A 27,156-nucleotide genomic window follows, 5' to 3' on the forward strand; every position below is an offset into this window, starting at 1 on the left:
AAACCGTGGAACTCCTTGCTACAGGACAAACAAAAGTAAATGTTATCACAAAAATAACTGGAAAAAATTGTGGAAGTCTTGAAACTGTTTGAATATAGGCCTGTTATCACCATTTGTAAGGATGGACACACTACTGGTGCTGGTAGAGATATGTAGTTGTCCTTCAGTCAGTTTGAGCATCTCAAGTCTTCCTTAGGAAGATATGAATTTAGCTTGACAGGGTGAGCTTCATCCAGGATTTGGGTAATCATAGAGGATGCATAACCTCTTGAGAGCCCTTACAGTCCCTTTCTGGGGTTTGTGTAGTGCTCTGTATGTGATGAGCAGGATAGGAGGGAATAGAAGAGGGAAAGCAGCTGATGTGCTACAGCAACAAACTAGCTGACCTGCTGGGGATTTTTCCTCCCTTTTTGTTCTTCTTCATTGTTGCTTAAATACACTAGGAGAGAATTTGAGATGGAGATGAAGAGCATGTAGCTGTCTTCATCTTTCCCACCTCCTTGATTGCATCACAGGGTTGTGAAGCAGCAGCCCTGTGTCCAGGATCCTCCAGTGTGCTCGTGCTTGGGCACAGTCCCCCATCCACAGGCAGCCTGCACACGATACAGCCTATGGAAGGAACACAGCTGGGATTTCCCTCCTCCTTGTTATCTTTGGCCACTATAAAATCCCCTGGAGCTATTGGCAACCTGAATAACTTGCAGCAGCTTTCCTAATAGCTCTGGTGATGTTGTTTTAGTGTAGTAATGTCTCCAAGATAACAGGCAGATTTTGTCCAGCGCAGTGGGATCAGCTGGAGACGGATGCAGGGAGTCTCTGCAAACAGAAGCTGCATCACAGCTTGGGACACAAACCAGCATGCGACATGTTTTCTGTTTTGAGAATGAAGCCACTTTCATGGGAGAGGGGAGGGAATATAACAGAAAGGAAGTTTTAAAAAATTGGGAGAAAAAAACATTTTCTCTGAACTGACTTAGACACATTATTCCCTTGTCACTGCTTTCTTAGCAAGATGCTTCCCTGGTCCTTTCTCTCCCCTAAGGTGTTTCCATAGCAAACTCCTGAATTAAGCTATGCAGTTGTTTGAACAGGGTGCCTGAGCTGTCCCCTCCTGGAGAAAAGAATAGCTCAGGGCAGGTAACCAGCAGGGCATGGCCCTGAGCCTGCCCCTTGCTCTGTTAGGGAATTGTGTGGTGGTTGTGTTAGGAAAGGATTAGTGCTGGAGCCTTTTTCTTTCTGCAGCTGGTTTCTTTGTGCTGGGAATGTAGACTAGGGGCTAGATTTACTTTGAATTTAATTATGTGTTTGATGGCAAAGCTGCCAAGAGCTGTCAGGTGGTTCTGATTTTTGTTTTTGTTTTTTTCTCTATTATATTTCTTATGAATCTAAATAGATTAAAATTTGTAAGAAATACTTCCAGAGTAATTTTATCAAACAACTTCATTATTGCCATGGGAAATTCAATGCAATTTTAATCTGGCACCAGCTCCATTTTGCAGTCTAGCTAGACAATGAGTTTTAGAGGTGGGCATTGTGTGAGTATCGTGTCCATGGCGTGTGTTGTATATGTATATTTTGATGATCTACTGAGCCTACTGCTGTGACTCTGCATATACTACCAAAGTGTCTATGCTGATGTCTTGTGTTTGTAGTTAATTAGGTAAGAGTTGATGATAATGAATAAAATCCCCTCTTTGCTGTGTTACACTATTAAAAGTGAGGCAGGCAGCGCATGCAGGTGAGTGACACAATGACAGCAGCCGATGTAGATGAGCTACATGAGAGCTGCAACTATGTCAGCCCCTCCTTTATGAAATGAACTTTAGTGTTTATTTTAGCAGAGTTGCTCCCCACTAAGCAACCTGTGAGAGCAAATGAAGTATGCACATAGTGGGCCTGCGTGGCAGTCCTCAAAGCTCACTGTCAGATTGATTACTTAAAGTGCCTTTGAAATCAAGTGCTGTACAGTCAACTCTAGATCATCTCACAGTCATTTTTCATGTGCCAGTAAGTAAAAGCATGGTGAATAATAGAGCTGGTTGAAGACAGGGAATCTACTCCATCTTGTAAATCTGAATGGACCTCACTGTCTCTTCCCTCTGCCCTGGAGTACAATGCAATCCTCATGGCATAAATAACAATTGAAGTGATATAATGGAATTATACATACAAGGGCTGCTATTGTGAATTCTGTAGAAATAAGGCCAGTGAAATAGAGTGCAGGTTGAGTTGATTTCCTTTTGCTTTTGTCTGTCAGATAAACACGTCCCACTATGTTTGTAAAGAGTTGATGGGACAGTGGTGTGAGATCACAGAAGCATACAATCGCAGACTAGTTTGGGTTGGAAGGGACCTTAAATCTCATCAAGTTCCAACTCCCTGCCACGGTCAGTGACACCTTCAACTAGACCAGGTTGCTCCAGAGCAGAGCTGCTGAGCCCTCTCAGCATCTCCATGGCCTCCTGGATTCACTCCTTGTGGCTGCAAGGCAGGGGGGAGGAGCACGGCACAGCTCAGAGAATTGCTCCTTCTTTCATTCCAGAGTTTCATTTCAGTTTAATTTCTGGATGAGGAAACGTGCTCCTTGCTCTCACTCTTTGCTGGTCACCACCAGCCATTGAAGTGAGTCTTGCCTGCGGCAAAGGCTGGCAGATCAGCCTGTGAGATTTAGCCACTGGGATCCTCATCTGCCCACAGCAGAGGAATGTGCTTAGTGCCTAAAATTCCAAACTGATCCTGTCTGCTGGTCCTCATACATGCAGACCCCATGGCTCTAGTCCTGCTCACACTGTGGACAGGGAGGGTGGAGATTTCATACAGTCAAGCCACCTTCAGGCTTAGTCCTGGGGGACAGAGGGAGAAGCTATAGCTTGGTCCTCAGATGGGACTGGAGCCCTGCAGGAATGCAGGATGATTAGGCTATCTATGTGGAATTATTGTGGGAGGAGGCAAGTTTCCATTTTGTTTTCTGAAGTTTTCTCTATTGTTATGAAAGAAAATGCCCAGAACTGCTGGATAGACAGCACAAGGACAGGAGACCCAGGGAAAGACGTTGCTTTGTGTTACCCCTTTTACATTCAAAATGGTTTCACATACTTGTTCAACACCTTATCTTTCTGCAGAGGACCTTGAAGTGTTATTTACCCAAAGAAAGCTTACCAGGAGCGTGAGCTTCTGTGTGTGGCTGGAAGAAGCAGATGTGAATGTGGGAGTCTCAAAGCCCTTTCCAGAACTCTTGTAGACTTGGAGAAAGGAAGGCATCAAATGGCTCTTCCAGCACTGGGCTGAAAGCATAGCAGACAAGAGAAGGGAGGCTTTCTTTTCTCTCACCCCTGCCCACTGCCTAAAGGCCACCACTTGAATCAGACCCAGATGGAAGGAAAAGTTCTTTCCATGATTTTATTTCTTTTCTCCTTATCGAGTCTTGCTGCACCTTTTTTTACATTCAGCTTCTCATTTCTTATCTAGTTCGTTGCATGAATAAGATATGCCACATATTTCCCTGACATGTCTACTGACTATAAATACTCTGTCCTTCTGTGGAAAGAGAATATGGGATATACATGTGTGTATATATTTTGTATGCATCTAGAATCTTAAACGCCATTTTCCCAATATTGTGTCTTTAATGGGGATTCACTGATTAGGTGCATAAAAGGCTACAGAAGACGACAGTTTCACTGAGCTCAGTTTTAATACAAAGAGTACTACGGTTGCTAAGAGACTGATACTTCAAGTTTGGAAATCTTCATCCACACTAGATATATTATCTTGGCAAATTGGACTTTCTGAGTTGGCAGCAAATGGGAAAGAGTAACTTTTAAAAATAGAGATAATTTAGATGACGTCAAAGACATCTGGTGTCCTTTTCTAGAAATGTGAGACTGATCTATTTTGCTTGTGTGTATAAATCACTCTGCCCCCAGTGTGAGGTTCTACTTACGCCTGCATTTGAGTCTGATTTATTAATAAATTCCCTTTATGTTTCAGATGTTTAGCCAGGTATATTTTAATTGCATAGGCTTTGTTTACCACACATACTACCTGTCTGCTTTGTGTACCTCGGAGAAACTCAGCTTAGTGCTTCTGCGCAAAGCAGGATCTTGTAGTGCCCAGAAACACCCACCAGGCTCCGTGGTGACTCAGAGAGGACAGTCACTTATTTACCTTCTTAGTAAATTTGCTCCCTCATCCATGTATGGAGCCTGATGGTACACACTCAGAGCCGTGTGGCTGCAGAATTTACTATTACCTTGCTAATGGGCCTCTCACATCCTAATTCCCACCCTGAATTAGTGGGTGCAGAGAAAGGGGGAAGGTGTGCCTGGGCTAATCATGCCTTATTGGCCCTAATGGATTTTGGTCTGTAGAAGTGCCAGTGCTTCTGAATGGCGAGGAGGCTTTGAATGGCAGCTGGAAATCAGTTAGGGACTCTCTAATGTTGTACAAGAGAGGCAGTGGAGAAGAAATGAGGGAACTGGAGAAAGCTCTGAAACGGGCAGCATGAGGCTGACATGAGAGGAAGGGAACAAGTTAGAAATGACTCAGAGATGGATTATGGGAGGAGATGGCACCAGGTTGCTGAGGGAGAAGGATTACACTTGCATAGTGGGTGCAAGGGGCAGGAGAGGAAAGATGCAGCCTGGTGAAGGGAGGACACCCCAGGAGAGCAGTCAGGGTGCACATGAAGAAAATGATCTAGGGATGAGGAGCAAGAAAAGGTTCAAACATCTGCTGGAGGATTTTCAAGCCATAACCAGTATTCTGGTAGCATCATTCCTAGGGATTCATCAGGGAGCCAGCACCTGAAGTCACATAGATGAGGCATAGTTGCCTTTGTCATCTTTGCAATCTAGCTTGCAGTGCTGGGGAAGGCTGTTCCATCACTTCAGGTGTTCTATCCCAAACAGAGGTAGACGACCGGGTGTAAATTACTTTCTCCCAACTAGAGCTTAAGCTGAGCTTCTCCATAGTTGAAAGGAACACATTTGAATTTTAATATCAACTCTGAGAGGCAGTTGCAGCCTGTGCACTTATATATGTGCTCAGGTTATGAAATTTTATATTATTTTTGGAAATGTTCATTTGTGCTAAGGACCAGGAGATTCAGAAAGGACCACTGAAATGTGAACATGGGATATATTTTAAAGTGTCAAGTGAACATAGAGTGCAATGATGATAAAGGCAGGTTACATGGTGTTTTTTCAAGCATAGACAATGCACAGTAATTGTATGTCAGAAGTCATTCAGGTTTGATGTCATGCCAGCTAATTAAACCATCCTCTCTGAAGAGACTTACTGTACTTTCTGTTTTTGCTGTTTCGTTCTCAAGAACAAAGAACTCTGAAGGCAGCTCTTGTGTTTAGCGCTCACGTTAGCATTAATTTGGATGGAAACCAACACATGGGAAATGGGAGCTATTATCAAATCCTTGTCTTGTTTGACTGGTGTAAACCAGCTTCATTTCCATCAAAGGTGGTGGAAGAAAGAGAAGGGACATGTGCTGTCCCATGTACTGTGTGCATCTGCTGTCATTCATTTTTGGTGGCTTATCTCCATTTACATTTTCTGTGATCCATGACATATGAAACCTGCCATAGTTTTTGGTCTGTCCTGAGTAATAGTCTCATTATGTTCCTTCCACATATGTCAGCTTTGGTGAAGGTGAGCAGTGCAAGAAGGAGGCAGTGCAATCTGCTAGTGAGTGATGAGAAGCCACATCATGGCTTGAATCACTTGCATCTTGGACAGTGAGCTCACCTTGGCAGGTAAGAGAACAGCTCTTGTAGATAACAGAAGGAAGAGCTCTTCTCTGTTACTAGCCTCTCGTTCCTCCATTTGGTGATATTCCTCCTGTATCCTATGAAATGCCTGAAAAAATAGTTCATGGCAGAGCAATGTATTAGTAAAAGCAGAATCAGCTAGGTTGCAAAAGATCCTTAAGATCCTCAAGTCCAACTTTTACCCCAGGACTGCCAAGTTCACCATTAAACAGTGTCACTAAATGAGAAATGAGAAGCTGTGCCCCCCCCACAGACCACTTGTGGACTAGTGGATGATGTCTCATAGGCTGGCTGAAGGCCAGTGGTGGAAGAGCTGTGGCATAAGAGAGAAATGATGTGAATTTACTGAGTTCACTCTTTTAAGTTGGAAAATAAAGGCTGTTTCACAACTAATCCATCCTTTTCTGAAAATTCTGGTGTCCTCACCTGAACATAGGGTGCCCCCAGTGGGTACAACCTGACACCTGTAGGAAGAGCTGGATTTTTGGTCATGGGTGCCAAAGTGCAAGGAGGAAGAAGCTGACTACACAACATGCTCTCCAGTGAGCCTTGGCCAGAAAAAACATGACATGTTTTCATGGATGCAGGGATGTAGAAGTTGTCTAGTGCGAGTCCTTGTAGCCTTTTCTGTAGGTGCAGGGGACTGCCTCAGTTGGATAATCAAAGCGGCTGGCAAAGTTTAGGACCCTGGCAGACAGTCCATCCTCCTGCACCAGATGTCAAGCCTGCTCTGCACTGTAAAGTGGATGTTTTAGTCCTAAAAGCTGTTTTTGTTTTGTTTTGTTGTTGTTTCATTTTGGGGTTTTTTATAATGTGTTTCACTGCACCAGCCAGAGGAGGCAAACACTTACTGGGGCTTTATTGCGTGTTTGCACTGGCTTCTTGAAAGTGTAAAGACCTCAAGGTTTTGAGCAGGCTTTACAGAGGGAGCAAACTGTCAGAGGTGGGTAGACATGGGTATGGCCTGGGAGCATTGCCATTGGTTCTGATGTGTGGAATTCATCACTGAATCATCATAGACTGGTTTAGACTGGAAGAGATCTTAAAGCTCATTCAGCACCAACCCCTGCCAGAGGCAGGGACACCTTCCACTAGAGCAGCTTGCTCCAAGCCCCTGTGTCCAACCTGGCCTTGAACACTGCCAGGGATGGGGCAGCCACAGCTTCTCTGGGCACCCTGTGCCAGCACCTCAGCACCCTCATAGGGAAGAGCTTCTGCTTAAGATCTCAGTCTCCCCTCTTTCATACAGGACTTCAGTGTGCTTTCCCCAGTGCTCATCCCTGGGAGGGAAGAACCAGCTTCATCGTGAACCAGAAAGCATCAGGTTCCCTTTGTTTTACATTTTATGTACTACAGAAGGAATTATCAGGCTGCTCCCAGGGTTTGGTTACTAAAGAGGAATTGGGGAGGATTTACCATTCATCTACACCACTGTGAATGGCTTCAGGAAGTGTTAAACCTTGGAGAACCAGAGCAAGGTTACTCTGTCAGCTGCTGTCCTCACCCAAATGGATCTGATGATCTGCAAGGAGTAAAATGATTATGTTGTCTTTTTTGGTGTCCCAGTCCAAGCAGTCAGTACAAGCAAAGAACCTGAATTTCATTTTTCTTCATTTTATTGGGAAGCTGCCAAACTCATTCCTACTTTTGGGACAGGAAAAAAACAAACAGAAAATATGTTACTGAAAGGTATAAAATGCAAATAAATACATTCTTCAACATTATTTAAAATATCTTTAAAGCTTGTGAGTAAAGAAATCCCTTTTGAGATTGTCTATGCCTGCCTCCAACATGTATTTTACTGTTGAATTCTCAAGGACTGCTTTCAGGTACACAGCACAGAAAAAGGACAGATTTATTCTTAGGAATGTTTTATTTTTATGTGCCTTTGATACGTAAAAACCAAACAAGAAAGAAACACAAATATTTCAATTGCCCTCTTGGAATTTTTGAAAAAGGCAAGGTTTTTAATATAGCATTTTTCTTGTTTTCTGCCAAAGATTATCATAGTAAAAAGAAAACCACAAAAGTATTTCCTACACTTACCATTAAGCACTTTATAAGTAAAAGCTGTATCTGGAGTTGCAGGTGAAACCTTTCACATCTTGAGGGTCCTGAGCAGGTCTCTTCATATCTCAGTGACCTGACATACTTTCTGCTTCAGAAATGTAAGTAAAAACAAGTAGATCACTTGGGTAAATTTGTTCAGATCACTGGGCAGCTTTCAGTTATCCGCTTACATTTCTAGTGGTGGACATTTCATATTTGCTTTACAGCATCTCTGCCTGATTTCTTTGGCTGGAAATCAGGCTGGGCATGGCTTGGTTCAGGAAAACCCTGGGACCAGCATGGTGACCTTGTCTTTAACCAACCTTTCCTGGGGTGGCTTGTGTGGATGCACACCAGACTTTTTGAGGTTAACTTAGCAATACACATTCTGAAAATCCCTTTCATTTTCATCCCAGTTGCAGCCTCTTGGGCCATAACCCATCCCAGCAGAGCATGAGCTAGAGGAGCATCTCTGGGGTTATGAATAGGATTTAGGGAGGAAATCTGTTTGAGTCTCACTACTCTGACCTTGCACAGGGTTACAAACCTGCTCAGGAGCAAATTTTCAGCTGTTTGATGTCAGCCTGAGTATGCAGAGCTCCCCTTATGATTTGTTTATAGCCCTGGTCTAGGACAATATCAGATCAGCAAGACACCAGGCTGGGCTCAGAAAGTGCAGAATAATAGCACTTGTCCCATATGCCAGGACATGTGGCTGGATGCTGCCCAGAGATAAAGACCACAGCAGTTTCATTCCCCTCCAGCAGATCTTAATGCAGTATCATAATAACTTCAGGTGTTACAGACCTATCTTCAGCCACAGAGAATGAAAATCTCAGATAATGTAGCTCAGGGCAAAATTCAGATTTCTTTTTTAGTGATTTGCAGAGTTCTCTGTTATCTGAATATGGAAATACTTTGGGATTGCTAAAAAAGCCCTATATAAATGCTGAGGCTGTATCAGTTTTGCTGTGGTGCATTTTGATGCTTCCTGTCCCTAAACAAGTATGTACCAATGATGCTTTGCAGGCAGGGTGGGAAAAGCTGTCTCAATTTGCTTTATACTTTACTTTGTAAATCAATAAGCTTGGACCGAAAAGCATGGATGGAGCTGGGGAGCTCAAGCTGATTGTAATTCTTCCAGTGGAAACATTTTCCATCAGGAAAAAATGCAGATTTGATTACATTCCCTGTTGAAAATGGCCATTTCATCCGAAAATAATAGAAGAGCTTCATTTCAGTAATGCTGCAATATTTCCTTTTGCATTTACAATTTCACTTTTAAAAATACTAAATAACATGGCCATGAAATATTGGGACTTCACTGCAGTGAAGCCTGTTCTGAAAACTATTCCTGACCAGGGATGATAGATGAGCCTTGGTTTTGTTACACTGCAGAGCCACAGAAAGAAAAGCAAATTGAAGGGCAGATTATTTCTGTATTTTCCTCACCTTTATTTCTGCTGGAATATTTTATATTAACCCTTTTGATCCACTGTGGCCTGTTCACAGCTGCTGTAAGGCAGAAGAGGCAGTGCACAACTGAGCTGCCTAAAACCCAACCAAGCACAGGACTGTAATTTACCACCCGTCAGAGCTCAGGTTTTGGGCAGTGCCTCCATCGCATCCCTCCTGCCTACAGCCAAGATTGCTCCATCACCCATCTTTTTCTTTCTCCTGCAATGAGCTTTTGCATCTGTCTGCATTACCAAGGGCTTGCAACTTTTGCTCTTTTGTGGTCTTCAAAGCAGTCTTCTGTCTCTGATGGCAATCCTAAGTCTGGGTAGCTAAGGCTATTTCTAGTGTAATTAATAGGTGTCACTGGGGGCAGCGGAGCATTGGTGCTGCAGGGTTCAGGTAATGAGGAGAGAGGCTCTACTGCCAGGCTGTTACTGGTTTCTCAGGGATTTGTAGACTTATGAAGCTCAATTTGAGGTGAAAGTGCTCAGTGGAGTTTGGAGACTATAGTGATTGTCAGCCAGAGATGTACCCATTTTTACTATGCAACTGGAAGTGAAAATAGGGGGGAATAAATGGCTCAAAGCAAGGAAAAGAAAAAAGAATTTAATTAATTGCATTAGTTTGAGTTTCTTACATAAATAGCAGGAATCACAGTTTGTCTCTGGCACTCAGACCTAGACAGTATTTCTGGCATTATTGAGTGCTTCCCAGAAAGTTCAATTTCAAAATGGAGCTAGCTCTGCATCTTTCCTCCTTTTGAGTGAGGATTGTTGTTTGTAGGATGAAGCTCATATTCCTGTAAACAGTGAAGAGGGTGAACTGGAGAGGGTGCATTAAAGTCAGATTTGGTTTGCTGAACTCCTGTTCACAAGATACGCTCTCAGTAAAGCAAATTATGTGTTATAATGGGTTTGGCTTTTAAGGAGAAAAACTGTCTTTTTCTGGGATAGAGCAGATTCTGGAACTTGGGGAACAGAAAATGCAGAGGTACAGGCAACTTAGAACTGAAAAACATTAAATCATAGGAATAGTGTGGTCCTTCCAAGGGGCAGTCTGTCACTTTGGGTGGTGATACCATAGAAACAAGTAGTGGGAATAAATCCAAGGGCTGGGTGAAAAATCTGTTGAGTGGAAGGGAATTTAGGGGGATGCAAAAGGGGTGCTGATCCCACCCCACCTGGAGGAGTCTGTGGAAGAGCAGTGAGTAATATCTCACATTGGACTTAGACGTATATGGGCTCATTTTGTAAGTCCTGAGCAGCCAGCGCCAGGGACAAAGATGCTTCTCTGGTCCTTAGTATGACTGTAGTACTAACATATTAATGTGCCACTGGGTAGCCATGTGGAAGCTAATTAAAAGCAGAGGGACTGGGAAAGTAGTCTAACTCCAGTAGGATTTGCTGCAGGTACTGCCTGTTCTGACTTGAGGGTCATTCTGTGGTGGGAAGAAGGATGCCAACTTATCATCCTTGTCAGAGTCAACTCTCCAGGTGTTCGAGACACTCGTAACAAATGGGTCTCTGCAAAGCTGTTTCGAGGACATTATTCTAAATGGCAGGTACCTGTGTTTGAATATTGGGCAGTAAATTTCCAGCAGAGAGTACTCAAAGTCTAATTAAGGCACCTTTGCAAAGTCTAGAGAAAGAGCTACAAATGACGGGAGAGATTATATTTCCTAGGCAGTTATTGCCAGGCAAGACTGCAGACTGAAACTCTCATTTCAGTAAGAAATGTATTAAGACTGTTTTAGCAGTAAATCAATATCAGGTTGAATATTATATATATTTAAAAAAAAAAAAAAAAAGATGGGCAGCCATTATCTCTTCACCATTAATGTGAGTCGCCCTTAAGCAATCATGAATCAAATCGCTCTCATTCTCCAAGATGCTCCAGGGTAGCATCCTAAGCTCATTACTTATTTATGTCCAGCAAACGTTTCACTTCTGTTGATGAATTGAGTATTGATGTCAATAAACCAAACCAGCAGCTCCCAGACATTATAGACTCATGTCTAGGCAGCTTAAAAAAATATATTTGTGAAGTTAAACAATTCTCTGCATGGCTCAGCTGTTCCCAGGAGAATAAGGACTGTGCATGAGGTGCTTTGAAGTGGTGTAGTGTCATGGGAGGGAAGCCCTGCTTGTTTCCTGGATTAAGTTCTGGCCAGAGCAGGGGAAGTTACAGGGAAGAGTGGAAGCTGCTGTTTTGACAGACTCTTCTGACAGCCGGCCTTCAGCACAGCGCTTCCCTGCTGGCCCCGTGCGATGCTGCAGGGCTCATGCAGTCCCACGCTGCTCAGCACACACCACCAGCCGAAGGATGCAGCCACATTCACTCCTCGCAGCTTGTGCGAGGGAGTTCCGAGTGCTGCTGTCCACGCCAGCCTGCCCTCAAAGTAAATATCCACAAGTATTCCCGGTCTAGCCCCTGCTGCTTGCGCTGAAGGCTTCCATTTAAAAGAGGATCTAATAGCTGCAGATAGCCTTTCTGTTGTGCATTTATATGGTAATGGGGTGTTCCCACAGGTTACTTGGCAAGTGTTAAATGCGTTTGGGAACAAAACCACAGGAAATGTCATTTCCACAAATCATTTTTTGCTGGGAAAAAAAAATAAAAAAATCTGCCAAATTATGTATGAAAAAGCTCCTCTAAGGAAATATAAGATGAAACACTTGGTTTTGAGGCAGACCTTTCTGAGCTGAGATACTTCGTCAAGTTGACTAGCACCAGTTTGGTTTGCCTGTTCAACATAACTGTGTGGATTTGAGCTGCTGTATCACCAGTATCAAACCTGGGTGTTTATTCCCCATTTCCAGCTGCAGCCTTGGTCCTCATATGTTTTTGGCGGTGCTGACAGGACTTGGTGCCAGCACCTCAGCAAGATGCTGCAGCCCTTCATGTAGATGCGGCTCCAGGCTGCGGTGAAGGAGTTTGATCTGGGGATGCTGAACTGTTTTGCTGTGATTGAGAATAACCAAGTGAAATATTTTGACACTTTCAATTGGAATATGTTGGGGGGGGGGGTAGGGGGCGTTTCCATTAGATGAAAAATGTAGTAATTTTGACACTTTGTTGCAATTTGTAGTGAAAAAAACCAAGCGTAAGAATAGCAGATGGGAAGATGGAAATTTCCTTTTTTTCTTTTTTTTTTTTTTTAAACAGACATAGTAGTTAGAGACTCACTTAACAGTTCACTCAAGGACATGCTATTTGCAGCTTTTAGATCATTCAGTTTGTACTTTGGTGCCCAAACCTGCAATTAAGTGAATGAGATGACTTGCAAGATTTTGGGTGGTGGTATTTCTTCTCTTATCATACTAATGAAAATAACCATATAGGACTCTGATGGTAATTACTGTGCACTTCGGGTGTGGTAGTTACAGTGTAATTACAAAATTTATTGTGGTGGTATTTATACCCAGTGAAATAACCTGAAACCATCTGTAGTGCCTGAGGGGAGTTTGTGGACACCGATGGCTCAGGCTCAATTGATTTCCCGGAGCATTGTGATTCATTCTTATTCAGGAAGCAAAACAAAAATCATGATCGTTGCCTCTAGTTACCAGTCAGAGGGAAATCATCTGTAACTAAACCTGCTACTGATCATGGAGAAGGGATGAGCTGGGGAGGGGAGCACGAGGTCAGGGTCCTGCTTGCCTGAACCATGGAGAGGTGTTTTTTAGGGAAGGGCTGGAGTGGGTGTGATATGAGCAAGTGGTTGAGGATGTGGTTTTGGATGCAAATGGATGCAGAGAGTTAACGACTTACTAGGCTGGGTATCAGGTCTCTGACAGCAGTCTTGTTTGTACCCTTCAGAAAGGTAATATAAAGAAAATAATCCTTTTCCACAGTTCTTCCTTTCTGTCTTCCCAAGGAGCAGGGGGGTCATTGGATGGCCATGTGTTCTGTAACAGGGAAGCTGGAAGGTGCAGCTGTTATATGTGAGGAAAGAGTGAGAATGCATTAAAAGCAACACACATACAGCTTTTGAATGCTCAGATAACTCTGAGAAGTGATTGCTGTGCTCTCGGCTCCCATGGAATATAAGTCCCCACCTTGGGAAAACCACTGGACAAAACTTGCCTGAGGGATGTACCTTCACACCCAGCTCACCATACCTGCCTCAGCACAGCTGACTCCCAGGTGAGGGCCTTCTGCTCTGGAATCTTGTCTGATTCACACAGCACTCCTTCCTTTTTGCTGGACTTTTGGTCCTGGTCATTCTTTCCAGCCTTATATCAGTTGGGAATATAAATAATTTTGTGGTGACTGTCCCTTTGAAATCAAAGTTGTTAGTTAGGATGGGGCCAGATGCTGATCCCTTCTCTCCCGTTGCTCACTTGAATGATGTTCAGTGTTAAGCATCGTCTATGGTCCACCTGACAGAGTTTCTTCCTGTACAGCAACACTAGTTGCTGATACAGTTTGAATTAATTCTGCGAGTTAGATGGTTTAGTGCTGCTAATAGTCCCTGGCTGTTGGGTGAGCACTTTGATGTTGAAATCACCTTGCACAGATGATCAGTATCACTGTTCCCAGGACCTGGAGAAATTGAGACATGATGAAGAGCACTCAGGTCCTAGCCTGGGCTCCTTGAGAAGAAGTGATGTTTTTTCAGGCTCAGGCCAGTGCCATCATCAGCAAAACAGACTGCTTTATGTTTTCTAAATCTTTCTATATTTTCTCTTCTTTTTTCTCCTTTATCCTCCAATATAGTTTGTTTCAACTGCCAAAATTTGGGACTGATAAAAGATATTAAATAGCGGAAAGAGCAATAAATGTCAATATTTACTAACTTCCCAGGGGAGCTGTAATCTGAGTAGAGGTACGTGGTTGGGTGTAGAGGTTCTGCTGCCATCCACGTTGGGCAAGGGGCAAGGTAGCTGCTGGGGCAGCATTGCTTTAAGACCTGCTATCCTGTTATTTTACTGTTCTTTCTAAAGACAAAACAGAGCTCTGCTTTTCTGGATCAGTATAAAGCATCCCTATGCAGAGCAGCTTCCAGCCGAAATGGAAGAGGTCTCAAGGTTTCTCCCAAGCCCTGTCAATGTCTTTGTTGACAGATTTCCTCCATGGACCACATCCACTCCCAGTTCTCAGCCAGAAGCATCAGTTGCCATGGCGACTTCTTTGGGAAAGCCATATGGGAAAAGTGCTGATGTATTTTTAGCTTTGGGTAATGAAATTGAACAGCTGGAAATAAAGGTGAGGGCCAGCCAGGCTGCTACAGGTTTATGGACCTCTATTTGGGGCCAGCTCTTTGGCAGCACTGGATCTAGTGGTGCTGTGCTTGGGAAGGATGCTCAGTCCTATGTCTCACACTACGGGTGCTGTGCAGGACAGCACCTGTGAGTATGTGAGAGGAGAAAGAATCACTATGAAGAGAAGCTGATAAGGAGGTGGTGTTACATGTAAAGATAAAAAGGAGGCACTGACTGAGGTCATAGCTACTTCGTGTACAGTGTGTTCAACCTATAAATAGTTCTTCAAATATACCTCTGCACAAGTGGTATTTATAGAGTGATGAGTGAATGCTAGCTCCATTTGATGTCAGGACTTGATTTGTGAAAGATGTCTCAGGCTTGGTCAAAAGTCCAGGTTTCTGAGAGCAATGGAACAGAGCTGGACCCCAAATGTGTGGGGTTTTCCCCCCTGGTTGAGGCTCAAAGGTTGCAGTGCTGTTAAATGCACCTTCTGAAATCAGTGTATCTGGAGAAGATATTCACTGGCATTCAGATATCCTACAGCAGAGCCCCTGTACAGACATAATTTATTCATGTAATTCGGATCAGTCTAACTCACATGCAAACTTTTCTGAAGATAGACTCCTATTTTATTTTCTAAAACACTTCCTCAGCTCCCTGCAATATATTTGGTTCTTTCGTCTTCAGCTGTCAAACTTTTATTTTAAAATTAATTGATTTTGATGTAATATTTACTGCACTTTAGCTTTCAGCACAGCATATGAAAATAGATTCACTACAGCTGGCAGTGTCTAATGGGATTCGTTTCTACTCCAAAGGCTCTTTGCATTATGTGCCCGTACTTCCATCCGAGCTTGCTTTCAGCAGTCTCCCCATACCAGCAAGCTTACACCAGCTTGGGCTGGCAGGGAGACAAGGTGAAGTGTTTTAAGCTTAAAGAAACCACAGTTGATGCATCCCTAAACCCAAAGTGTTGGTATTACAGATCTGGCCTGATATTCATTGAAATTAATAGGATCTTCCCCTTTTGCATCAGTGGGCACTTTGGCTGGATTAAAAATTGATCATATCTTATTATGATAACCAGATCTGTGGTGAAGGTTTAGCAGTAGGTTGCAGAGGTTCCCTGGCCTTGGCACATCACCAGGGTATTACACACAGCAGAAAGCAGTGTGTGGAAATTGAAGCAGAATTTGCTAACGCACTGGTGTTGTCAAGGGAGGTGGTAAATTTTGATGTGAGGTGGTTTAGAAACAGCTTTTGAATTGTAAAGCTCGAAAGAACTTGTTACAAAGACATCACTGAACCCATTTCTTGGTGGATTATGACGTCCCCAGCTTTTTCCTGTAGCCCCACTGCAGGGGGGCTGGTGCCTCTGTGGCATGTACTGAGCAGAGGGAGGTGACATGCTTCCAGTCCATGGCAAGACTGGGAATATTTTCTTGTCTGAGGCTTAATGCCTGAAGTACCTAGGACTGGCCAAACTTTTTCCATCCAGTCTGTTTCCTGACAGAATAAAGCTTTTGGTTTTTAATTCCCCTCTCCCCCCAGAATATAAAAACCCTGCTGTGTTTTCCCTCCGAATTCTCCAACGAAATGTTTTCACATTAAAATTAAACTCCTTTGAGCAAAGCTGCAGTGGGTCCTAGCATGCTGGTTTTTCATGTATCCTCATTCCCAAAAGAGGCAAGATAAAGCATCCTGTGTTTTCCTCTCCACAGCATGGGGCAAAGACTGCTAAACCAAATGTAAGAAATCAGCACCTCTTTCTCTCCCCACCTCCAACTGAATCCTTCAAGTAAATAGGGTTGTAACAAACCGAAATGTTAAGGTTCTCAGTCTGGCGTTTGCAACAGTCAGGTCTGGGAGGTTTGGTGGTGGGGCTTCAAGTTGAGAGGTCTGTGAGGAGCAGGAAATGTGGCTATTACAGGCTGGAGGTGGGAAAAGCCAAGTCAGATGTTGAAAGCTGAGCCAGGCTGAGGAAGAATGATGGGAGCGGTTCCTTTGATGTCATCAGTATTTTATTGATCTGAGGCTGTTTATTGCCACAAAACTAGAGAAAGGGTGTGAAAAGGAGTGTGAGATGTCAATTGCCTGGGTATTGTTTAAAAGATACACCTTCACATTCATTGGACAAGGGAGAACGTGAGCATCCAGGCTTCTGCTGCAGGGTTCCAACCCTGCGGAGGAGGCAGTCAGCACACAGCTACCCCTGTGCACGTAGTTTTGTTGGAGAAAGTTAGAGCTTGATCTGCCCATGTGACATAAAGTAAATCTGCCCTGCAGATATGCTGAGGGGCTGGGAGAAGAGCTGCTGGAGAAATGCCTGGGCTGGGTTTGCTGTGCAGCCATATGCGGGGAGACTTAACTGTGGATGAGGATGGGTTACAGTCCAAGGCAGATGCTGCAGAGAGGAATGGAGTTCAATATGTAATGAATAAATAATTTCACAACAGAAAATAGGTATTGTAAATGTGGATGCTCTTGTGTATATCTATCTCCATACAGAGGTGTACATGCGTGACTGCATACACACAAGTGTATATGTATCATGATGCTGCTGCCTTGAAATGATCAACTAGGCATCATTAACATTAGGAAAGGCACTATATGCTGCTTCTGTGTCCTATATGTCCAGATGCACTGACCAGGGGATCCTCCACCTTATTAACTCATCTCTTCTTTGTTCTCCTTTACAGAAATCCGTGAAGCTTTCCGGGTGCTGGACAGGGATGGGAATGGCTTTATATCCAAGCAGGAGCTGGGCATGGCAATGCGTTCCTTGGGATACATGCCCAGTGAGGTGGAGCTGGCGATTATCATGCAGCGCCTTGACATGGATGGTGAGTCCTCACTGTTGATCTCTGTTACTGGTGGAGGGCAGCCATTCCAGGTGCATTGCAGCCTATGGTTTGGGCTCAGATCATTTATCATCACCAAGAAAGGTCTGAACAGAAAGCTGTGAAACTTTGCCTTTTACCACAGCAAGGAAAAGGCAGATGATAGTGAGCCATCAACCTGTAAACAAACCTCAGGCAACTCACACAAGGGAGATGGAGCATCTTTTATTTGACCAGCTGATACAGCTGGGTGAAGACAGAACAACTTTTGCAAGGCTGCTGTAGCTTTTCTCTGCACCCCTGGGCAGCATCTGGCCCAGTGATGCATTCTCTGAGATGATCTGAGCACCCAACAGAGAAGTTCTGCTTTATCCCGTGGCCTCACCACTCTTTGCAAGTAAAAAATGCTGTGGATGGGAGGCTGTGCTGTGTTGTAATGAGGTGTTGATGGTTTTTGAAGGAGAAGTTTAGAAGGGTGGAATAATTTTGAGCAAAGTCCTGCTGTGAGAACTCGTCAAACGATTGCTAAGAGGTAATAAAAGAAACAGAACCCACCATTAACGGGAAGAGAAAAATGCGGCATCAGGATGCTGGAGCCAGGGAGGACTTGTTAACTGCTGCAAAGCTACAATCAAAGCTGATCACAATGAACGGGCTGTCTTTAAAATGTCCTTGCTCAGAGCAGGAAGGGAGACTGATGCTTGAAGTGTACAGGGAAGCTGGGGTACAGGTCCAACCTTCTCCCACCCCTCCGCAAGCAGCTACAACAGGGTGGGAACACTATGCAAAGTCAGATGAAATCAAACTGGAGTGCTGGATGTAGTCCTGGTCTGAAGGGGGATTCTTGGCAAGTCCATGCGATGCCAGCATCCTTGGGGAGACTGCTGAGAGCAGAGATCATGGGAGATGGTGACAGCAGGAGGGAATCTCTCCTACTTCCCTGGGTTATCCAAGTCAAATGTCCTCAGAAGATGCACAGTACGACTATATTCACCAGCTCAGGGGGAGCAGAGCAGAGGCTGTCACCCTGCTTGAGGGTGTTCCGCATCTCCCCTAGACAGGGAGACAAAGTAAAGCGAAACCTGGTGGATAGAGAAGATCAGTTGTTGAAATGATCTCAGTCCTAAAAGAAAAGGTCAGAACGGGGGGGGAATCCATCACTTGAAAAAGCACTTTCTCCAAAAATTGTTTGCACCTTGTTACGTTCTGCCTTTCCGAGCAGACCAGATGATTTTGCTTTAGGTTTGTAAAGGCCAGCCTCAGCATGATGCCAATTCATGGGGTCTTTTACTGAAACTGCTTTTTTGGAAAAAGAGTGCTGTGGAATTGGCTTCCAGTTTTGATTCATCTCCAGTTATTCCCTGACTCTCAGTCTCACAGACTTGAGACTTTGGCACTGCTTTGTATACACTCCTAGTGTGCAGGGACCTGTAATCGAAGAGACGGAGTTAAAATGTAGAGTAATGGGCTGCAGATGGAAGGTGTTAGATTCCTGTTTGAGACTTTTCAGCAAGCTAGATGTGTTTTCTGCAGAGACGGGAGGTGATCCTCCATCTCTTCCAGCTCAGCAGTTCCAACAGTTCCAACGATACAGTCTGGTTTCACTGGGTGTTTTTATTGTTCTTACGTCTCAGCTGCCTGTTGGTGCAGTATTTTGAGCAGGTTTGGGGGCATGACACAGGTCTGTGCTATGTGAAGGTCAAATGGGCCATACATCAAAAAAAGACAAGGTAATGGGAAATTCCTTAGGCACTGAGAAAATAGGGGAATATTATGTGGAAGATTTACCTTGCCTGCAAATTGAATTAATGCTCTATGGCTTGAATTATTATTATATGGCTTATGGCTACTTTTCTCTGATGGATTGTCTTCTTTTTTTTTTTTTTTTTTCCCTGGGATTTAACTTGAAATATGTAGTGAGAACCACCAATAGCTTCCTCCTTCTTTTCCTACTGTGCATAAACATCATTCAGTAGCAGGGCTTAAACCCAATGAGCTCCCAGGGATGCCAGTCATGCACTGCACCCCCAGGAGCATCCTCACATTCCTTCCCCCATACCCCTGCTGAGGGTTGCTGGATTTTTCCAAGGCTTTGGCTCAGCATCAGGTGGACGGGCAGCTTGACTGGATGAAAGGTCACGTTCAAGTAGGAGTCCCCTGTGGTCAGGAGAGGCAGGAGGGAGGCAGTAATCCTGTGCGTCTCCCGGCACCTGACATGAATTACGATGTGGCGGCAGGTAGTGCAGCCAGACGCCCATCCCTCTGCACAAGTCTGCTGCCAGTGTCTGCTAATAATGAGGTAATACAATTGGCAGGGGTTTCTATTTAATCTGAACCAGCCTAAGCAGACCTAGTGCAAACATACAGTTTTCATCAGAAATTACCTTGGGAGTGCATTCTCATTGCAGGATGGCAAAGTCTCTGTATCTGCCATGGCTTATTTAACAGATGGGCTTCAAATAATGAGCAACCAGAGCTGGTCTGAATTTGTTTTTCATTGCAAACCCCATTTTCCATGGGGATACATAGGGAGGCTCAACTCTGTCTAGGTCAGGATTAGGTCTTTTGTGCTGTGTGAGCAGTATTGCTAGGTTGGACAAAGCACATATTAAGAAGAGCATATGCACTGTATGTTGGAGTGGGTTTGTGGCTGAGCATAAACTGATATGACAGGAGTATTTCACACCTGTATGTCACCTTCTGCCACAGAGGATCTCATCGAGCTCAGTATTCACTATGCAGCAATCAGTTCCAGAGATGCCCAAGGACAGTTGCTTCTGGGGCTGTAAGTGTGCAGCTGTTCAATAACACACAGTGAGACTCCAAATAAGAGCAGAAATGAAGGTGCATTTCATAATTCATTGCATTTGAATGTAAAATGTAGTTGGTTAGAAAATGCTGCTTGAACGTAAGTGAAAATGGCAATTGCACATCCTGGATTTTGCCCAGCAACTCTTCATGGGTGTCTTATCGCTTTTAATGCCTCCATGTGTTACCACCAGCCTTCCTTCACAGATGACATGACAGCAGCCCTGGCACTGACAGAGTGGAAATGGGTGCAATGAGGGGGTTTGCCCACACAGAATGTGTGGGTAATGCTGAGGATGTTCAAGAGCTTCCAAATGTCCATTAGGGCTCAGAATGGCAGGAGGGGACTCCTGCCTGTTGGGATTGCTAGGAGGCAGGTAGTCCTATGCCATGAAACCCATGGCACATGGAGAGTTGTCTCTGCTGGGCTTTGGTGCTGTGGCATGGCAAAGCTGCTGCAGGGCTGGGGAAGAGATAGAAGTTTAGCTAAGAAACAGTAAAATGGGACCCCAGGATGTCTTGGGGCTGACAAAACAGAGCAAGGTGTATTTTCCTGCATACAGGCAGATGCAAGCTCATAGCAAATCCTGTATTGAGAAGCATCAAAACCCAGGTTCTCTTACCGAGGGACAGCTGTCCAATGCTCCCAATATGCTGACCACATTGACTTGTTTTTTTTACCCCCAAAGCTGAGGTAAGTTTGGGCCACTGGGACAGGAGATATTTGGTTCCTGTGCTGAGGTAGGGGATGAGTAGCGGGAATTAGTGGTGGCACATGGGAAGCCCTCAGCCTTGGCTTCCCTCCACAGACCTGCAAGGGACCACACTCCAAGGTACATTCTGCCCCGTTCAGCTTCTCTGAATGCACTTATTTCCAGTGAATATCTAACTCTTGCCAGTCCTCACTGAAGGAAGGAGAGCATCAGAGGCTGAAGTATCCACTGCACTTCCTACAAATGCCTTCTCCACCTTTCCTTCTTTGCAGTTCTGCAAGGTCTGCTTCACCCAAGTGAAAAGGAAAGCAGCAGCTGGAGGGGATATAGTGTAGTTGGCATAAAAAAATGTATCAGGGAGAAAAATGGGAATCAACTTGGAATATTTCAAAGTCACAAGATGGGTCCTATAAATCATCAAAACTAACATTTTATGAACTACTAGAAGGTGTTACAGCATTGCTGTGATGGGAGAGGTGAAAGTACCCAAACAGAAGGGAAAGAAATTTGATTTTCTGTGCAAAAATGCCTCTTTTGGGGAAGGGAGGTGAGGAATTGTGGTTCCATCATATGTCAGAGCATGAAATTCACATGAGGCCAGAGCTTTGCTTGCATCTTTGATAGAAAAGGTTCATGATGGTATTGCAGCAGAAGGTTGTTTAGTATAGATGGGCATCTCTCCAGTGTGCTGTACTTATAAGGACTTACTGTTTGCTTTTGATCTGAATGTAGAGGTCAGATCTCACCTTAGTTTATACCCTTGATTCACTTTACTCTAAGACATAAATTACTGCATGAATGTAAATATCGCAGACTATGAGAGATGCCTACAGTTCTGTCTGCAATCTGGAGAGTGACCTGAAGTGTTCTGCCAGAATGTGGAAAGTAAAATATTTTATATATTTATGTGCTGGAAAAGAAATTATTTGTAAATTCTTCCAATTGGCAGTAATGCTAATAAAAATGCAGAGAAATGGCACATTAAATGTGTTGCCTTATCTGGGATGCCTGCTCTTTAAGCAGACTTTTGCGGTAAAATAGATGAATGTGTGACTTGAGTGTCAAACTGTTTTGTTACAACATAAGACACTTTTATCTGAGGAATAAAATAAGCACTCAGTGTACTAATTAGAGGAGCAGCTGGTTTTCAGTATCCTGGAAAAATGACTTCAGGCTAACACCAGAGGAAAAAAAACCTCCAGTGTGTCAAATTGTTTATTATAGTATAAATAGGAAATACTTTGATCAAGCAAAAGACGAGCTGGTTTCATCAGTGTACAAGTGAGCTGTTACCTTTTATCACATTATATGATGTGTCAGCAGTAGTAGATAAATCCAGCTATGACATCCTCGTGAGTAATAAAAGACAGGGGCAAGAAATCCCAGTTTAAAATGGTGCATATTCCCAAGCTGCTTCCAAAGGTTCTTTGTAGAGCAGGGGAGTGAAGATGGGAAAAAAATAAACCAAAAAACCCCCAAACCACAAACAGTAAAAAAAATTCCAGGCACAAACAGGCTGGGTAGAGAATGGGTTGAGAGCAGCCTGAGGAGAAGGACTTGGGCTGTTGGGTGAGGAGAAGCTCCCTACGACCTGGTTTCAGTGTGCGCTTGAGCCCAGAACCCCCCTGTGTTCTGGGCTGCACCCCCAGAGCCTGAGCAGCAGCTTATGAAGGGGATTCTCTCCCTCTGCTGTGATCTGGGGAGACCTCTCCTGCAGTCCTGATCCAGCTCTGGGGCAACAGCACAAGAGGGACGTGGAGCTGTTGGAGCGAGTCCGGAGGAGGTCCAGTGCTGGACCAAGTCCAATGGAGATGGCAAACAGTAGTGCCAAGCTTTCCCCTGAGGCCTGCAGAAGGCGACTTCCTTGCTCTTAGTTGTTGCATTGCCAAATATTTGCTTCTGTCCCATAAGATCAGCTTGAGCTGCTCTGTGTGGGACAACAGTAACGTCACAGGCTGAAAACATGTTCTCTCTCTCTTCTTATTTTTGTTTTAGTTTTTGTTTGGGTGGGGGGTTTTTTGTTTGTTTGTTTGGGGTTTTTTTTGTGTGTGTTTTGTTTGGTTTTGTGTTTGGCTTGCTTTGGTTTTGGGTTTTTTTGCACATAACTGCCCTGGACAACTCCTTGTGTTTCAACATTTCAACATGAAACTATGTAAACCAGCCCAGGCTGCTGAAGGTAGACCAGAAACCGCTTCTGTGTTTCAAATGCAGAGCTGACAGGAAAAGCATGGATAAGTTATTGAAGACTTTGTGTTTGTCCTCAAGAGCCTCTGATTTTCATATGAGAGAGATGATCTAGCAACATTTCAACATGATTGTCCTTTAAAGTGTGGTGCTGAGCTGAGAAACTTGGTTGGCAAGATGGATTTGATGAGACTTGTCTTTATTTATAGATGCCACTTTCTTTGTGTCTGCTGTTATTTGTAAAATGGGGATTATTGTATTAGGTATTCCTGCTGCAAAGAATGAAGAGTAATTATTGCTGCTGGTGAAGCTAGTCAGATTTGCAGTTCAGTATTAGGAAGAGGTTCATAAGTAATAGCAAATTTTGTCTTTGATCCAGCCCATGGATGGCTGAGAAGGGAAGGTGATGCTCAGTGCCTCAGTTTCCCCACTGCAGAACAGCTATGGCATCACTGTATGGAGCTTTATCTCCTCATTTCAGCCAGTTTCATGGATGTCTATAACTAAAACTGTTTTAAAAGAAGAAAGTTTTATGAAAGACTTTCCCTAGCTCTCGTTGAAGTTATGGATTGAGGCTGTAATTAGGCAGAAATTCTCTGGGTTGTGCTGGGGAAAGGTTCAGGCTGGTGATGGGGTTGTTCTCCTCTGACCTTAAAATCTCTGAAGCTGAGATACTTGTCTGGAAATATCCTGTGGCTGGAGCCTTTCTGTGCACATCCTCTGCATCATTTTAAGGCACAGCAGCAGCAACAGTCTTCACCAGACTGTATTATTACTGCACAGGTTACTTTATGGGCACAATGACACAGACTGGGACAGAGAATCACTGCAGCTAGCTATTAAGAGAATAAAAATAAACAGGAGTGTTGTATGCGCCTGGGACCCAAGCTGCAAAAGACTAGCTCATTAACTTTAAATATATCACCTAGCTGCACTCTGGAGGTCAAACTCGAGGGGAAAAAAAGGTGAATACTTACCAGTCTCCATGCAGCAGATCCTCATCTCTGTTTAAATGTGTGCCTCATTTCAATGCCATTACAAGAAACTTTTAAGGAGGAGGAACCCCATTGTCCTGAGACTGGCCACGGAAAAGCCATATTTATGAAGCAGTCAGGCCAGATTATAGGCTCCCAGTTTAAGACACAAGGCTCTGAAACCCAGGTGTAAGTCTCTGTTGTGCCCTTTGTATATAGGTAATGCAATCCATGCATGTTTTCCCCTTCTTTCTTTCCCTCTCCTGATCTGTCTTTCTCCAGCCCAATGAATATTTAATTTGCACTCCAAGGGAGCCACTCCAGTGGGAGACCTTTGGATAGACAGAGGTCGACTGAGGGCTGGGGATCCGGGCTCTCTCAGGGGATGGAGGGTGAGATGTGTTCATGCTGCTGCTCCTCTGAGCATTTAATTATTCCTTCAAAGCAGAAGAGCTCTGGCAGGAGCCATGCAAGAGCCCACGCACAGGCTGCTGCTACCTGGGACATGGGGATTTGCCTTCCTACCTCTGCTTAATCCCTCTCTCCTCTTCCAGGTCTGGTATGATTTGGGGGTGGTCTGCTGCACTCTTCCTGCCTGGCACATCCAACATGGGCAAGCCACTGCTGATGCTAAATCCTGTTGTATTAGGACAGTTGTGTTCTTCCTTATGAGGATGCTGATCCTTCCTTGTAAGGGTGCTGAGGCACTGGCACAGGGTGCCCAGAGAAGCTGTGGCTGCCCCATCCCTGGCAGTGTTCAAGGCCAGGTTGGACACAGGGGCTTGGAGCAAGCTGCTCCAGTGGAAGGTGTCCCTGCCCATGGCAGGGGGCTGGAACTGCATAAGCTTCAAGGTCCCTCCCAGCCCAACCCATTCTATGATTCTATGATCCTATTGTTCTATGATTCAGCACACTCTTTCTGTGATAGAGCAATTAGTCAGGCTCACACAATTGTTCCTGTGGCCATTGACAGTGCATCTATTTGCTATTCCTTTTTATTATCACATATGCCTGCTTTTTGTCATAACTGAGACAGTGTCTTGCAGGGAGCAAACCTTTGTGGGTATCTGGAAGCACTTAGTACCCAGAGGATGCTAACGGACTAGTAATGATAAGCAGATCAGTTTTATCTCTGATGATGTGGCCAGCAATGTTCTGAGTCATAGTTTTAGTCATTCAAGGGTCAGCCACATGATTGCTAACCCCCTTCTAACTCTTTGACATTAATGCTGGGATTAAGATTATGTTAAGGAAACATTATGGTGGAGAAAAATGTTAGGGCATAACTGTTAGTAAATAAATAGATGTTTTAGTTGGTTAATAGTTAAGAGGTTTAGGAGTTAATGGTACAGCTCAGCTCTACTGTTTTGCTAAGGTCACCCACACAAGCAGTAACTGTCCCTTGTCTAATCCTCAGGGATGGGGTGGCATCTGGACTACCTCCTGCCCAGAACCCCTCTGGTCCTTGCCCGCCATGTCCCCTAACAGTCTTCTCCTGCCCCAGCTCTCCCGCATTACCATCCCTTGAGGTTTCTCCACCTTTTGAGTTTGTAAATAAGTTATTGCAATGTGTGAGTACCTTCATCAGTGACTTCAGCGTGGCTCAGGTTTATAAACCATGCTTGTATTTGAAGCTAATGGGAGCAGGGAGAAGAAAACAGCTGCAACTATCAATGGACAGGGAGCACAGTCCCCTGGCCATAGTCTTTCTCCTGCTTGTGCCCCATCTGTCCTTAACGAGGTTATTTTCCTTCAGTGTGATGAGTTCATGCTGAAGTAGTTGCAGACAGATGGTGGGGGAAGGATGTGAACACCACACACATAAATTGGCCAGGGGGGACAGTGACAGACTGGGGCTTTGTGATCACTGCTGACAGCTGTGTTGTTCAGGGCTTGCTGGATGGCTCATGGAAAGGAGCAAGGGAAGGTGAGAGCAGTGTAGACAGCACTCATGCTCCAGCCTGGCCTTTACTCTCCCTTTTTCCCACCCCTTAACCCAACTAAAAGTTCATTTCTGAATAAGTTGCATATCGCTCGCTCTGAATATCAACTACATTGAGGCAAGGAGCACATCTGTAGGCACAGCAAAGCCAAACGTGGGGTTCTGTGTGGTGTTTGATTTGCCTCCAATGCAGATTCTCAAGCAGATACTTGATGTGTGCATCACACATCAGCTTGTAGCACACCGTGTGTGTGACTATGGCGAGGAGGAGGAGGAAGGCATCTTCTGATTGTACCCCACACAGATTTCAAGCTGAGTGGTCCCAGCATCCGGTGGGTAGCCTGGATGCTTATAGAGCCTGCAGCAATGCGGATATTGGGTATTACCTGGTTATGCCATGGCTGTGGAGAGCAACCCCCTGCATTTTCACCTTGCAACCATGCAGAGTTGTGCTGGGTGTGTCTTGGAGCCTAAGTGTTGTTTTTAATAATATTTCTCTCCTGGCTTTTGAATACTGTAAATGGAATTTTCAGCCAAAATTCTGAGTTCTCTTTCTTGATTTTAGGATGCTTCAGTCTCCTGAGATCCTGATGCCAGGAAGCTTTGTTTTCTGCAGCTAAAAACAAACATTAAAGGGATATTTCTACCAGGCAAAATGGTTTGGGGTCTAGTTTCCTTGCTAGTTAACAGTTTTAATTGAAAAAGCAGTCAATAAGGGGATAATGCATTTTGTAATGGCATCTTTCTTCTGAGGTTGTGGAAAAGCTATAATTAAGCTGATAATTAAACCCTGTGCAGTTAGTTATGATCCCTGGCAAAGGCACAGGGAAGTCATGAGCAAGGGGTTGCCCAAAGTCTTGTTCTGAGTCAGACAGAGCCCAAGAGTCCTGGCACCCGCTTTCTCCTGAGTCATGTGTAGGACTAAGTCCTGGCTCTCCTCTGTGGATGAAATGACATTGCAGGAAACGTGAAATGAATAACTCAGTGTTTTGGGGTCACATATGGATCAACAAAATATATGCAGGGGCAGGTACTGGAATTCCTTAAAATGCAGATTGTTTTCTTGCTAATCTGTCTAATTTCTTTAACCTGATTTGCATGACAGTGTATGGGTTTGTTGCTGCCTTTCCTTTGATGTATTGCAATGCAAATCACCCCAAATCCACTGTCACCTTGCATTACCTTCCCCAACATGATC

The 27,156-nt window shown here is 44.3% G+C and overlaps 1 protein-coding gene across 3 annotated transcripts in view; it reads left to right on the forward strand.

Moving 5' to 3' along the window:
* Positions 1 to 27,156, forward strand: part of CALN1 (calneuron 1) — a 132,079-nt gene that overhangs the window by 57,524 nt on the left and 47,399 nt on the right. For all 3 annotated transcript variants that reach the window (XM_061363647.1, XM_061363649.1, XM_061363648.1), the window contains one exon: positions 17,197 to 17,340. In XM_061363647.1, coding sequence (XP_061219631.1) covers positions 17,197 to 17,340 — 144 coding nt within the window. The remainder of the gene's footprint in view (positions 1 to 17,196; positions 17,341 to 27,156) is intronic.

Source organism: Neopsephotus bourkii, unplaced genomic scaffold (genome assembly GCF_033783945.1).
Source record: "Neopsephotus bourkii isolate Nb327-2 ecotype Australia unplaced genomic scaffold, CSIRO-AGI_Nbou_v1 NB_1154, whole genome shotgun sequence".
In the NCBI taxonomy this organism is placed as follows: domain Eukaryota; kingdom Metazoa; phylum Chordata; class Aves; order Psittaciformes; family Psittacidae; genus Neopsephotus; species Neopsephotus bourkii.